The sequence below is a fragment of the Tursiops truncatus genome, chromosome 16, assembly GCF_011762595.2.
Source record: "Tursiops truncatus isolate mTurTru1 chromosome 16, mTurTru1.mat.Y, whole genome shotgun sequence".
Classification (NCBI taxonomy): domain Eukaryota; kingdom Metazoa; phylum Chordata; class Mammalia; order Artiodactyla; family Delphinidae; genus Tursiops; species Tursiops truncatus.
In genome coordinates this window covers 69,958,336-69,972,251 of record NC_047049.1, presented here as the reverse complement: position 1 = coordinate 69,972,251, position 13,916 = coordinate 69,958,336, and the positions used below count along the sequence as shown (strand labels likewise).

The window sequence follows — 13,916 nt, the reverse complement described above, 5'->3', positions numbered from 1 at the left end:
GTCCCGGAACATGACTGACCCCAGTCATCAACCAAGCCCTGTTCCTGTCTCATTTGGCACTGCTGCTTCCCAAGGACAATTTCATCCCGGGAACAGGGCTGGGTTGCGCACAGGGATCCCAGCTTTTCTGATACTGTGTCTTCTGGTTACAGTACAAGATGTACCAGTTCAGAGCAGGAAGGACAGTGGAGGACAGTAGGCTGGGGATGGCACAGAGCACGGCACAGACATATTTTCTCTGTGCCAGATGATTTGGCATGACTGCAATCCTATGCTTGAGTACTTTAGTACAGAATCCATAAATTTCCAGTACATTAAAAATTTTTAATTACTTGTATGCATTTAGTCTAACATATTTTTGTTTTGGATTAGCACAAAGCAGTAATAATCCACTTTCAACCGTTTTAGTTAATGCCCTCATCTATGGGTAAATGGAGTACCATAAGTATATAATTATTTTTTAAAATGATTCTTGTAAGGACCTTGGAAATGATACCCAGAGGAGAAACAAACTATAGTTGGAAAAACATTAGTGTTAATACAAGTAATTCTGTTTAAGAATACTCATTCAAACAAGGCATTCCCCCCCCGCCCCAATTTATAAATTCAAAAATTTGGCAAAAAAGGGGGAGGTTTGGGGTGGTGTGGCTTACTATGCTTCCCTCCTTTTTCTCTTGGTCTCGCACCATTCTCTAGTTCCAGAAGGGACCAACTACGAAAGAGAACATTGTTACTATTTGATGGAGAAATGGGAAACTTTCAGGAATGTGGTATCCTTCATTCAGTTATCACAGGGTACCTGCTCAAATATATCTTCTCAGAAAAAGATACAAACAGGACCACAGCCAAAGACACAGGCCACTTGGGTGAATTACGATCCACACAGCTGAGGGCTCTGTCTCTGGGAAAGGGGATCCAGCATGATTTGGGGACAATTTGATAGTGTCCCATCATTAGCTTTGAGATGCCAGAACCATTCCATTTCCCATGTTCAGCTATTAAGGATCTCGTCTTATTTTTTTCGCCCCTAAGTTCATACAAATGATTTCTATTGATATTTTCAATGAGAACTAAGTTTAAGTTCTATAAGTAATCAAAACATACATTGTCAGCCATGAAAATTTCCTCACATATCATAGACTACTTAGACGGCCCATAAAAATATTTTATTTAAAAAATTATTGAGCTACAATTGAAACGCACTAAACTTTGTATACTTAAGGTGCTCAATGTGATTAGCTTTGACATAGGTATACACTCTCCATACTGTCATCCCAGTCAGTAAAACAAATATTTCCATCACCCTGAAAGTGTCCTTGTGTCCCTTGGTAATCCCTCCTTCCCTCCATCCTCTTTCCCAGGCAGCGAGTGTTCTCCTTTCTGTCAGTATAGATTACGCTGCATTTGCTAGAATTTTACAGCAAGGGATCCACACACAGTATGTGCTCTTTTTTCCCCGGTTTCCCTCACTCAGAAGCTCTCTCCAGCATTCATGAGATTCTTCCCATCTGGCTGAGGTTCAGTAGAGAGTATTGTGATGTTTCCGTGACAGTGTTTAGCAAAGCGTGGCCTGAGGACTGGCTGCTTTCGGATCATCCGGGTACGGGCTAAAACATGCCGGTTCACCTCCCCCCAGATCTCTGACATCAGGTAACCGGTAGCTTCGGCATAATCAACTATGAGAAGTAGCAGTTTTAGTCGAACCTCTTAGGGAACAACTACTCCTGTCCCTTGGTCCAACTAGCTGCTCTTCTAATGTCTTTCTACTGTTTTCTATAACTTGGGCAAGTCTTAGTCCTTTATGCCACAGCAGGACGAAGTATCTTTGGGAAACAAGCTGCAGTAGTTTTCCTAGATCCCTCTGGACCACACATTTAGAAGTGGTTTGGATGACTTTTCCATCAAGTACCCGCATTGGGAACTTTCCTCCCTTTGCTGATTTGTTACCCATTTATAAAGTCCACCTTCAGGGCCAGGACTTGGGTGAAGAGTGAAGCACTGGCCTCAGGTGCAAAATTTAAAGAGGTGCCCAAAACCTCAGTAATCCAGATGAACACTATTTTTTCAAAAATCAAAATTAAGGTAAAAAAAAAAAAATCCATGATGAGCAAAATACCAAAATTTTAAATAAGGTCAGGACCAGTAACATTTGCCATGCTGAGCCTGAGACGGAAAGAAAAGATCAGTTAACAGTGATCCTATCTTTTCTTTCTTTCTTTTTTTTTTTTTTTTTGCTGTACGCGGCCCTCTCACTGTTCTGGCCTCTCCCGTTGCGGAGCACAGGCTCCGGACGTGCAGGCTCAGCGGCCATGGCTCACGGGCCCAGCCGCTCCGCGGCATGTGGGATCTTCCCGGACCGGGGCACGAACCCGCGTCCCCTACATCGGCAGGCGGACTCTCAACCACCGCGCCACCAGGGAAGCCCGATCCTATCTTTTAAAAATTATTATAATTTACATTTTACACCCAAGGTGAGTGCCTCACCCTCATCCTAGCCCTGGCCCTCTTCCACTTGATATGTTTTTCTGTCTGACAGGCTGTTTGCCATCCTGAAGTCATCATCAGAATGTTAGTTCTGGCCAAGCGTTTAGAAAGCGCCACGGACGAGAACTACTTCAAAATACTTTCCTGAGACACATTCGTTGTTTCTTGCTTTTTTCCCATGCCATTAACCACAACTTCGGCCAATCCCAAACAAAGACATAAACACTGGTCACCCACAGTCCTGAATTTTTTAAAGGGCCTCAACCAGGCATTCAAGATGAGATGTATTCATGCTGTATCTGATTACATGTGCCTTCAACGTGAAACTAGAGCTGTCTTATCTAAACAGATACACAGAAACCATGGCTCTGATTGATGTTATCATTTAAAACATGTAGTGTACTTCTCATTGGACGTAAAAACACGAGAAAAATCAGTGTGTAAGAGTAATCTATATAATAAGAGTTCCAACTGTACTGAAAATATGCCTAGAAACTCTTCGGCGTAAGGGTAAATGCAGTGATTCTGCATGCTTACGTAAAATTGGGGGGAGAAAACATGCCATAGAGAGTACCCCAGCATCCCACTCACTCTCAGAAAGTTTGCTCGGTTGTAACATTTTTACTGGAAATGAAAGGACTCATGTTTAGTCACTCATGGGTGCATATAGAGAATTAAGTCATTTGCTACGTATTAAAGAACTTAAGAGGAACAAATGGAATATTAGTTAGAGCTGGTGATAGATGGTGAACGCTGGTCTTCCATGTCCACACAGAACAGTGTACGAATTAGACTGGACTGGGAATAAATGTAAAGTAAGTTGGCCATCAATCATCATCATCAACCACAAAAGCCTGGGGGCAAGGGAAGAAGCAGGCTTTGGAGTCAGACAGAACTACCAGGAGAAGCTCAGTACCACTCTCTCCTAGGCATCTGACCTTGGCCCCTTTCTGTACATGCTTGCTCAACTGTGACATGAGCCTAGTTTACAGGGTCACCACAAGAATGACGTGGCAACAAGATACGTAGAGCCGTGAGCACAGGCCTGGCTCATGGGGAGCCCTGATTAAATTGGAGCTGCTGTTATCACCACCTCCAGCCCCATAGGCTTTATGTGTTTGAAGGTTATGTGACCCCAAGACACAGCAATGGCGAAGGTTTTCAAGGAAAGTGGACAATAAAATGGGTACTCATTTATGTGTGGTGTGACTGTAGGATGGCGGCAGAGGGGCCCAGGTATTCTGTTGAAGGCAGAGCCCATCCTACTTGCCTACATTTTCAGTGCCAGGTACCTAAGTGTACACACTTCCTTCTTTTAATAGTTCTAGGGGAAAACTCTTGAGTGATATCCCTTTAAAAAGAAGTTATTTTTTTTTCTTGCCAGAAAAGAGCAGCTGATCACAGTCATGGCTACTATGTACAGTTTTGTTCTTGACATTTTAAAAGATCCAGGAAAGAGCTTCAAAAGTTCATGCGAAAATGGATAGAAAGTAGGTGGTAGGAAGAAGGAAGGCTACTAAAAGTTGGAGTCATTCGCTCCAGACAAAAGAGGGTTTGAAGTATTTCAAATGTGTTAGGTAAGTGTTAGGATGCTAATGCCACTCTGCTACCTTTCATGTCCATCGGACAGAAGGACTCCTATCACTACTTCTTCTTGGATGGGTGATCTCCCTTCCTGGAGAAAAGGGGTTGACCAGATGACTTTTTGAGATCTCTTCTCATTCTAAGCCACCACACAAATATAGAAGAGCAAATGGATACCCAGCTCATCAATGTGGGGTGGTGGTTTCAGTTGCATTCTGTTTAAAATGAGGTCAAGGTAGCTTGTCACAATGGAAAGAGGGGGAGCCAGGAGTCAGGCAGAGCTGGGTTTGAATCTATTTTTGAAACTCACTATTGGGCAGGTTATGGTAGTAAAAGAACTCAACTCTCTACTCAACTGCAGTAGAGATAATCTCTGCCTCCTAGGGTTCCTGGAAGGATGAACTAAACTAGTGTTGGCAAAGCGCCTAATATTTTGATTGACACACTGTAGGGCTTTGATGAATTGGAGCTATTAATCTAGTTGGCTAAAAAAATGGGTTGAATAATTACCTTTAAATTATAACGAGCCTTGACATTCCGGTTGTAGTTATACCACGTGAGGAAAATCGCAAATTCGAGTCAGCAGACTGGTACCACCCTGGCCCACCCTGCAAACTAGAACGTGCCTGTGCCAAAGGAGGTTTGAGGGGGTAACTTGTTAACTAGCTTGGTGCTAAGACGCCGAGGAAACTGAAGGCGAGGTCTAAGGCATCTTGGTATGAATCTGGTTTCTCTCACTGTCACCATAAGAATCAAATGAATTATTTTAAAAAGGTTCCAAATACACTTCCGAGTCTCAGGACTGTATCACATCTCGCCGACTTGTAATTCATACCAAGTATAGTAAAAACATCAGTGAAAAAACAGGTTTGCAAACCAAACTGAATGTCAGAAACTGGAATTATGATTTTTCTCCGTAACGAATGATAGGGAGCTAAAAATGGAAGTTATACAGAAATTAAACAGCTCTCACACAGCAATGAGATCCAGTGGTTGGAGCCCTGTACTGAGTAAAAGAAACTTCTACTACTACCAGACTTTTCCATACAATGTAACTTTTTGGTGCTATAGCAACGCGGTCTGACATAGTTAGCGTTTATAGACAGAGGCTGGAATCCGAGACAGAACAGCCCTGGTTTTTGTTCTTTACCAGTGGTGGGGTCTGTGGCAGGAAGCCTGGAGGCTGCGGAGAATCAGAAAAGACAGAGGAAATGCAAGGCCAGACATGCACATAAAAGTGAGGCCCACAGAGAGCTCGGTCAGACACACGGGAGGGCTTCCTGAGCCCCTCTGTGTGGCTCAGGGAGTCAGACTTGGCTTGGAAGGCGCGTCCTGTTTCCACCCAAGAGGTGGGGGATGGCTACAGTTGACAGAGCAAGACACCGTCAGAGCCAGCACACTGCACTTTGAACTGATAGAGTCACATGAGAGACCAGCTTATTTCTGTTGGGAGGGACCAAGCACAGGCACGACATACATCAAGAAGCTGGACGAGGCCCAGCGTAGATGCCTGTCAGTATCAGACCTATGAAGGTCACTGTACCATTCAATCACCCCTAAGCAGGAACCTCCCATGATCATGAGGCCGCCTTTCTAGTGCCACAAAACGAGTTTTACATGGTGGAGCCAAGTTAGAATGCATCATCCCAAACACATGAATTTCAAGTGGCAAGAAACCACTGAGCTGTTGAGACAGCATGTGGAAGCTAAACCCAATATCTCAGTAAGCTCATCTCTATTCACCACACCTTTTTAGAAGTTGGGTACAAACAGTCCTTTGAAATCTATTGTGCTGTCCTGACTTTGCTCCCAGTCATCATTTAATTATGCTTCCTTAAAACCACAGGTATTACAAAATCTGACGGCATAGTACTTACAAGCAGGTTCACTGATTCTTATTTCTGTGCGTGTGTAATAATGAGACAACAGGAAAAAACCCAAATGGCAATGAAGATAAGAATCAAGAACATCATGGAAAGGGAAAAAAAAAAAAACAACCCAGGAAACTCAAGAAGAAACCTATCTGTAATGCTGGATATTAAGTTCAACAGTTCTCGTTGTTCAAGGGGACGTTAAAATCAGTTTTATTTCTACATGCCTCTTTCTGAGACCCCCTTGAACAAACGCCTAAATTGCAGATTCTTTCAGTGTGTGAACGACTTCTCAGGACTAGGGCAAACCCTTTCAGAGGTTTATTCGGTATTTTAGACCACTTGGATAAATGCCAATAGAAGTTCAGAGGCTTACGAGGGCTACTGGCTTGAAGAAAAGAGAGGTCCTTTCAGAAAAGCTTATCTCAATACAAAGGAGTAACTCGTTTGGAGTATCTAATCCAATCCTGTGAGGTAGCATGATGCTTGATGTTAACAGAGACCTAAATTCTAAACTTTCTAAACTTAAAAGGAAACGTCTTCATTTACTATTAAGGGGTAAGGAAATCTCCTCCTTATCTGGATTTTGATAGTCATAACAGATTCACTGAGAGGGACTTTAAGACCGCTGGAGTCCCGGAGACTCCTTTGGAGTTATAGTGACCAAGAGAAGTTGCTAAATATTTTACGGTACTTTGACCTTGTTCCCACTCATATTAATGTCCTAGATTTATCTTCCCTTTACTGGATTTTTCCTCCTCCTCCTTTTTTTTTTTTTTTTTAAATGAAAAGTAGACATGAATGCTTCAGTTCATTTTGGAAATGTGCCTTTGTGAAGGACTTCAGAGATATTTTTCTTTCTTTTTTAAAAATGACCTTCAAATAAAAACAATAGACTTTTCAGACAACAAAGCCCAAAGCAAGTAACATCAGACTGCAGTATGGTCACAAAAAGACCAAAGAGACCTTCTGAAGCGGGGTGGCCAAGTGCTAAAAAAACTTAAAACATTCTAAGAGAAGGTAAATTAAGTATTATTCAGGAAGACAACAATCAAAGCGGCCCAAGGTTGGAGAGCACAACAGAATCTGCACCCAGCAAACGTCCAGTTTAACTAGCACTGGTTGTTTTAAATAAAGTACTTCCTGGGAGGAACCACGTGGCCACGCAGAGTGCTTTTCTTGACATCGGGAAACAATGCTGTTTGGGGTTGCTCTTTTTTTTGGTCTTGTCTTTTCTTAGACACAGTGCAGAACCCAACACATCTCGAGGCCATATTATGTGATTTTTTGTTGATTTACGAAGCAGAGATGGGTTTGGGAAAGGAAATTGTACTGAAGTTGAACTGAACTGCACTAGTCTTGGTTTACCTGCCATATGCAAAACGCCTGTCTTTGTGATGATCGCCGAAAGTATCCCAAAGCCTGAGAGAAACGCTCACTTCGTCAACGACGTCCCGGGAACGCTCCAAGACCTGCAGGAGAGACAGCACCCATGCTCACCGGCAGTCAGAGGCTCCCCCTCAGAGCCGCCGGGACGTACTTGTATTTAGCGGTCTCCTTCTATCTAACAGGACTTAGCTAAGTCCTAATTCTGTTCCTGGAGCCGCGTGCCTCAAAAGCCCTCCCTCAGGATACCATAGCCACACTCCAAGTCGGCCTTCTGGCTTTCGTTTTCTCTTGTGACACTAAAAAGGTGAGTTTTGTCTCGAATATACAAGTTAACCCCTTCCCCTGCTTTTAAAAAATCAGACTGGCTGTATTCAATTGCCTGTGGTAAACTGTAATGGAAAAGAATATAAAAGAATGCATACATAGGTATACCTGAATCACTGTGCTGTACAGCAGAAACTAACACAACATTGTAAAGCAACTAGACTTCGATAAAAAAAAAAAATCAAGTAACTAGAAATCCAAAAAAATAAATAAAAATCAGACTGGCAACAGCAATGATGTACCCTTAGGATTCTAAAGAAACGCCGTCTGTCTTACCTCCTGGCAGACCCGGTACTGGTCAATGGCCCACACTGTGGGTACGTGGGTGGCCAGCAGCTGGTACTGTGTCAGCGTCGTATTACACGCTCTGGCGCAGATCAAGCGTGTCTTCCCCACGGCGTTGTCTCCCACGACCACGCACTTGATGGTTTCCACGTTGGGTCTTTCGTAGTCCATGTCAGTGTCCATTTATAAAACTCTAGAAGAAGAGAGCGGACACCACATTCAAGACACTGGTGCTTTCCAGAGCGGTCAAAGATGGGAGGGGGCCAGGTGGTTTTCCCTAGGTCCAGGTACTTCTTTGGAGGTACCCAGGCAGAAGCCAGAAGTTTGGAAGTTTCTACTAAGCCAAACTGAAACTCAACTTTTCTTTTTATATCTCACACAAGTACAAAAACACCGGATTGTTATTTTGACCCCAAACGGTTGATTCCGGTTAACATGTTATTTTCTCCTTGGTTTTCTCTAAACACAACCTGCCTACTGGAGCTCCATCCAGGCGAGTCAGGGCTGCTTGCACACATTTCTAGCTCACTAGCTACTCACGTCAACCCGCTAAAGAGACTGGGCACCTGCAGGTTTAACCTTACACATTCGGTCATAAGCAGCCTTTTCAGTATGAGTGTCCGTTACAATCTTCCAGTGATCCAAGATCTCTCATTAAAAAGCAATTTCCTGTAGGTTCTAAACTATCCTGGTGACTTAGGGGAGAATCCAAAGTGTGAGCAGAAAGGGACTACTTGACTTTAAAGAAGAGTGAACTGTAAGTGTGAGATTGGATACATTATTGTTATTATTATTATTTTAATTAATTAATTTATTTTGGCTGAGTTGAGTCTTCCGTTGCTGTGTGCCGGCTTTCTTTAGTTGCGGCGGGTGGGGTTGCTCTTCGTTGCGGTGTGCAGGCTTCTCACTGCGGTGGCTTCTCTTGTTGCGGAGCACGGGCTCTAGGCGTGCAGGCTCAGTAGTTGTGGCGCACGGGCTTAGTTGCTCCGAGGCATGTGGGATCTTCCCAGACCAGGGATTGAACCCGTGTGCCCTGCATTGGCAGGCGGATTCTTAACCACTGCGCCACCAGGGAAGTCCCTTGATACATTATTAAAATTAATTTATCCTTGTACTCATTCATTAATTTTTATTAATCAAATTCCTTAAAAGATATTCTTAAGAGGAGCACTATAAAGAAAGATTTTGAAAAAAATTCCCTTCCTCTCTGTTTTCAGAGAAGAAATCTGGAGCATGTGGTAGAGAATGATTTTACCAGAATGAGGAGCTACTTCAGAATCTTCCTGAAACCATCAAAAAGGGTTAAAAGAGGGTTGCTGGGTGAGGGGTGAAGAGGCAGAGGAAAGTTGCTGGCAGCTCTGCTTCCCCAAAACAGGAACCCCACAAGTTGCAGAGCAGACTGCTTCCTGGTAGCAGCTGGATGGGTGGCCAACCATGCAAGATTTTAATGTATTATGACTGCTCTTCTGAGGAAGTCTATTGTTAAACTGAGAAAACTGTTGGATGGTCATTTTCTTGAAAAGAGTCCATAATGGTCTTAACAGCCATGGTAAAAAAAAAAAAAAAAAACTCAGAGTAGGGCCTAATACATAATTGGGAATCAAAACATGTTAAAAATTTTTTTTTTAATAAATTTATTTATTTTTGGCTGTGTTGGGTCTTTGTTGCTGCACGCTGGCTTTCTCTAGTTGCAGCAAATGGGGGCTACTCTTCCTTGCGGTGCGCAGGCTTCTCATTGCGGTGGCTTCTCTTGTTGCAGAGCATGGGCTCTAGGCACATGGGCTTCAGTAGCTGTGGTGTGCGGGCTCAGTAGTTGTGGCTCGTGGGCTCTAGAGCGCAGGCTCAGTGCTTGTGGCGCACGGGCTTAGTTGCTCCGCGGAATGTGGGATTTTCCTGGACCAGGGCTCAAACCCATGTCCCCTGCATTGGCAGGAGGATTCTTAACCACTGTGCCACCAGGCAAGTCCCTCAATACATGTTTAATTCAATTGACTTAAGAAAAATGATAATTTGGATAATATGAGATTAAGGGTATAGAGGGAGAGATAGAAGAAGAATGTTAAAGAAGAATGCTTTTGCACAGTTAGGACCATCTGAATGTGGATAACACCATCACAGGAGGTGTTAAACCCGAGGCTGGAGAACTATCTGGCAGGAATGGAGTGGAGTGATTCAAGGAACAGATGTGTGGTGAGGTTAAGATCTGATCCTACACCCGTGAAGAGGCTTAAAATAGATACCTGTCCCCCACCTGGTAAATGCTGATTTTGAAGGTCTTGGGTGGGAAAAGAGTCTTTAAATATCTCCAATTCTGGTGATTAGCCAGGTGTGGTGATTCCAAAAATCAACCTCTTTAAAATCCAGCCTTAAAATTCTATGATTGTATTAGTTCTCGATTTAATAGTATAATGTGGCAAAAGCATTACTTTGGCATCAGACGGGCGGTGCTTAAATTCTAGAACATTTGGCAGTGTCTGGAGGCATTTGGCAATGTCTGGAGGCATTTTTCGTTGTCACAATGGGTGTGGAGAAGGGCTACTGGCTTCAGGTAGGCAGAGGCCAGAGGTGCTGCTAAACATACTACAATGTACAGGGCAGCTCCCACAACGAAGAATTATCTGGCCCCAAATACCATAGTGCGAGGTTGGGAAACCCTGCCTTGGATGGATGAGAGTTTGAATCCTGGTCTCTCTGCTTTCTAGTCATTTCTTTGACTTTAGGCAAGTCAGCTGCACTATCTGAGCCTAGCTTCCTCGTCTGTTAGATGGGAATGATAGTACCCATCTCCTAATGCGGTGAGGGTTAGGTGAACTGATGTTTTCAGTCCCCAGGGCCGTACCTGACACACCGATGGCTTCAAAATTATAATCATCATGCTGAAATGAATACTTTTAGATGACAACAAAATTGAGTCAGGTGGAAGACCAGGATTAGATGCAAAAATCATAAACTTAATCATCATAAAGATCTATAAAAAGGATACATTTTAGTAGAGCAATTAAAGGGTAATTCATTGAAAACTGCAGCACATAAATACAAGATGGAGCACAGCTGACCTGATGCAAAGAAGGCAGAGAAAGTTCTGGGTGGGGAGGGGGAGAGAGGAAGTGGCAGTTAACTGAAGGATAACAGAGTTGCAAAGGTAGGTTAAACATATTTTTACGGGGCACTTCTAGATCCTAGAACAAAAGTGGTAGGACTTCACAACAGTCTTTGACAAGATTCTGGTGATCTTGCCATGGGGTAGCCTATGTCAGAAAAAACCAGGTTCCATTTGGAGTCTCACAACTCTGGAACCTGAGGTCTATTACTTTGAATGTCCTAAGTGACATTAAAACTTTATACTTTTGAGTGAATTTTATTTTATTTTTTAGATAGATAAAAGTCAAAGAGAACCAATCCATAAAATTGGGGAGAATGTTTGGATTTAGTAAAAATTCAGACATGACACAAAAACTGTAACATTGGTTTTCTCGTTGGCTTGCAAACTTACTCTGATAGCATCCCCCCAAAGAGGAGTCCCCCAAATAATTTGGATAGTGGCAGCTCAGGTGGAATAGCTGTGTAGCTTTTACAGAAGATGACTTGGAGGGGGATAAAAGCTCTTCTGGTTTTATATGAAGGCCATGATTACAAAAATATCATCACTTATTTATAGACACATCTCATGCACAGTCCTAAAAAGAATTTCTGCATCAAAGGTGAGAATAACATCCCTTGGTCCTCTCATCTCTAGCAATCTGTGCAAAACCGAAGTGACTGCCAAAGGTGCTGAACTCTGTGCAAAGGTGACAGCGTATAAGGGAAGTGAAAGGCAGGCAGAGTTAAATTCTCATAGCCCGGATCATGCACTCTACATGGGGCACTTCCAGGAAGAGTTTGCTGGCTTTCCAAAATCCGAGGCTCCAAATCTTTCCTTTTGGGTAGAAATTTACTTAGTGGTAGTCTAAAAAGTACTTTAAGAGTATGACGTCACAGCCAAGGGTGTAAACTCCTGCTCTTCTTGTACTGTAAACCAAGTATTCATCTGTTACACATAAACCAATAAACATTACATTATGGTCTAATTATAAAAATATGCAATTGTATCCTCTTTTGCTTGTTATGGGCTCAAACTTATCCATATCTAGCACTCTTACGGTTGAATGCGCGCGTACGACCATCTGGATAATGACTCTCTGGTTTCTGATTTTTATTCACTGGGAAAAGAGAGTAATAAATATTCCTTTAACATTGTTAATAAATTTCGCCACCATAAATCCTGCTGATCTATGAAGATACCCTTTTGCCTTTAGATCCATATCTGGGGAGACAAGGAAGGTATAAAAGGGAAAGAATAGCTAGGCGGAAGTGATACTGGTAACCTGATACTGTGGCAGCTCTGTAATCTCACTCAAAACCGACTTGAACTTTATTTCATACTTTCACTGAATCTTCAGGACATGGATGCTGACAGTTAAAATGCTGCCTGAAAAATCTACTTGTACACTCTCTAGAAGTCAGAAGTTTATTTAAAAACAGGTAAGTGATAAAAATAAGAAATGAAAGAGGAGAAATAATACCTGATACTGCAGAAATTAAAAAAAAAACATAAGAGAATACTATTCCAACAAACTGGAGAACCTAGAAGAAACTGACAAGTTTATAGAAACATACAGCTCACCAAAACTGAATCAAGAAGATATAATCTGAACAGACCAACCACTAAAAATGAAATAGAATCTGTAATAAAAGAAAAAATTCCTTGCAAACAAAAGTCCAGGATGGGATGGCTTCACTGAAGAATTCTACCAAACATATAAAGGAGAACTTATACCAATCCTTCTCAAACTCTTCCAAAAAACTGAAGAGGAGGGAACCCTCCCAAAGTCATTCTATGAAGCCACCATCGCCCTGATACCAAAACCAGACAAAGACACTACCAAAAAAATTATAGGCCAACATCCTTGATGAATATAGATGCAAAAATCTTCAACAACATATTAGCAAATTGAACCCAACCACACATAAAAAGGATCATACACCATGATCAAGTTGGATTCATCCTAGGGTCACAAGGCTGGTTCAACATACGTAAAATCAATGTGATACACCACATCAACAACAGAAAAGACCAAAACCTCTGTTGATCATCTCAACAGATGCAGAAAAAGCATCTGATAAAATTCTACATCCATTCATGATAAAAACTCTCAGCAAAGTGTGTATAGAGGGAACATATCTCAACATAATAAAAGCTATTTATGACAAACCCACAGTCAACATAATACTCAACAGTGAAAAGCTGAAAGCCTTCCCACTAAAATCTGCACCAAGACAAGGATGCCCAGTCTCACCACTTTTAGTTAACATAGTACTGGAAGTCCAAGCTACAGCAATCAGACAAAAAAAAAAAAAAAAAAAAAAAAGAAATGTGTCCAAATTGGAAGGGAAGATGTAAAATTGTCTTTACATGCAGATAACATGGTATTCTATATGAAAACCCTAAGGACTCCACACAAAAACTGTTAGAACTGATGAACGAATTCAGCAAGGCAGCAGGATACAAGATTAACATACAGAAATCTGTTGCATTTCTTTACACTAACAATGAAATATCAGAAAGAGAAAGTAAAAAAAAAAAAAATCCCTTTTAAAATCATGTCCAAAAACAAGATACACAGGAATAAACCTGACCGAGGAGGTGAAAGACGTACGTACTGAGAACTATAAACATTGATAAAGGAAACTGAACGTGACTGAAAGAAATGGAAAGATAGTCCATGCTCTTGCATTGGAAGAATTAATATATATATTTTTAGCTTCATTTTTTATTGGAGTATAATTGCTTTACAATGTGATGTTAGTTTCTTCTGTACAATGAATCAGCTATATACATACCTATATCCCCTCCCTCTTGCACGTCCTTCCCCACCTCCCATCCCACCCATCCAGTTCATCACAGAGCACCAAGCTGAGCTTCCTGTGCTTTATAGCATG

The 13,916-nt window shown here is 42.0% G+C and overlaps 1 protein-coding gene across 5 annotated transcripts in view; it reads right to left on the bottom strand.

Annotated features, from left to right (window-relative positions):
- The window catches only part of RHOBTB1 (Rho related BTB domain containing 1), a 68,656-nt gene that overhangs the window by 28,966 nt on the left and 25,774 nt on the right, over window positions 1-13,916 (bottom strand). For all 5 annotated transcript variants that reach the window (XM_019935857.3, XM_019935856.3, XM_019935861.3 and 2 more), the window contains 2 exons: window positions 7,929-8,130; window positions 7,308-7,411 (listed from right to left, as the gene is read on the bottom strand). In XM_019935857.3, coding sequence (XP_019791416.1) covers window positions 7,308-7,411; window positions 7,929-8,120 — 296 coding nt within the window. In that variant the 5' untranslated portion in view covers window positions 8,121-8,130. The remainder of the gene's footprint in view (window positions 1-7,307; window positions 7,412-7,928; window positions 8,131-13,916) is intronic.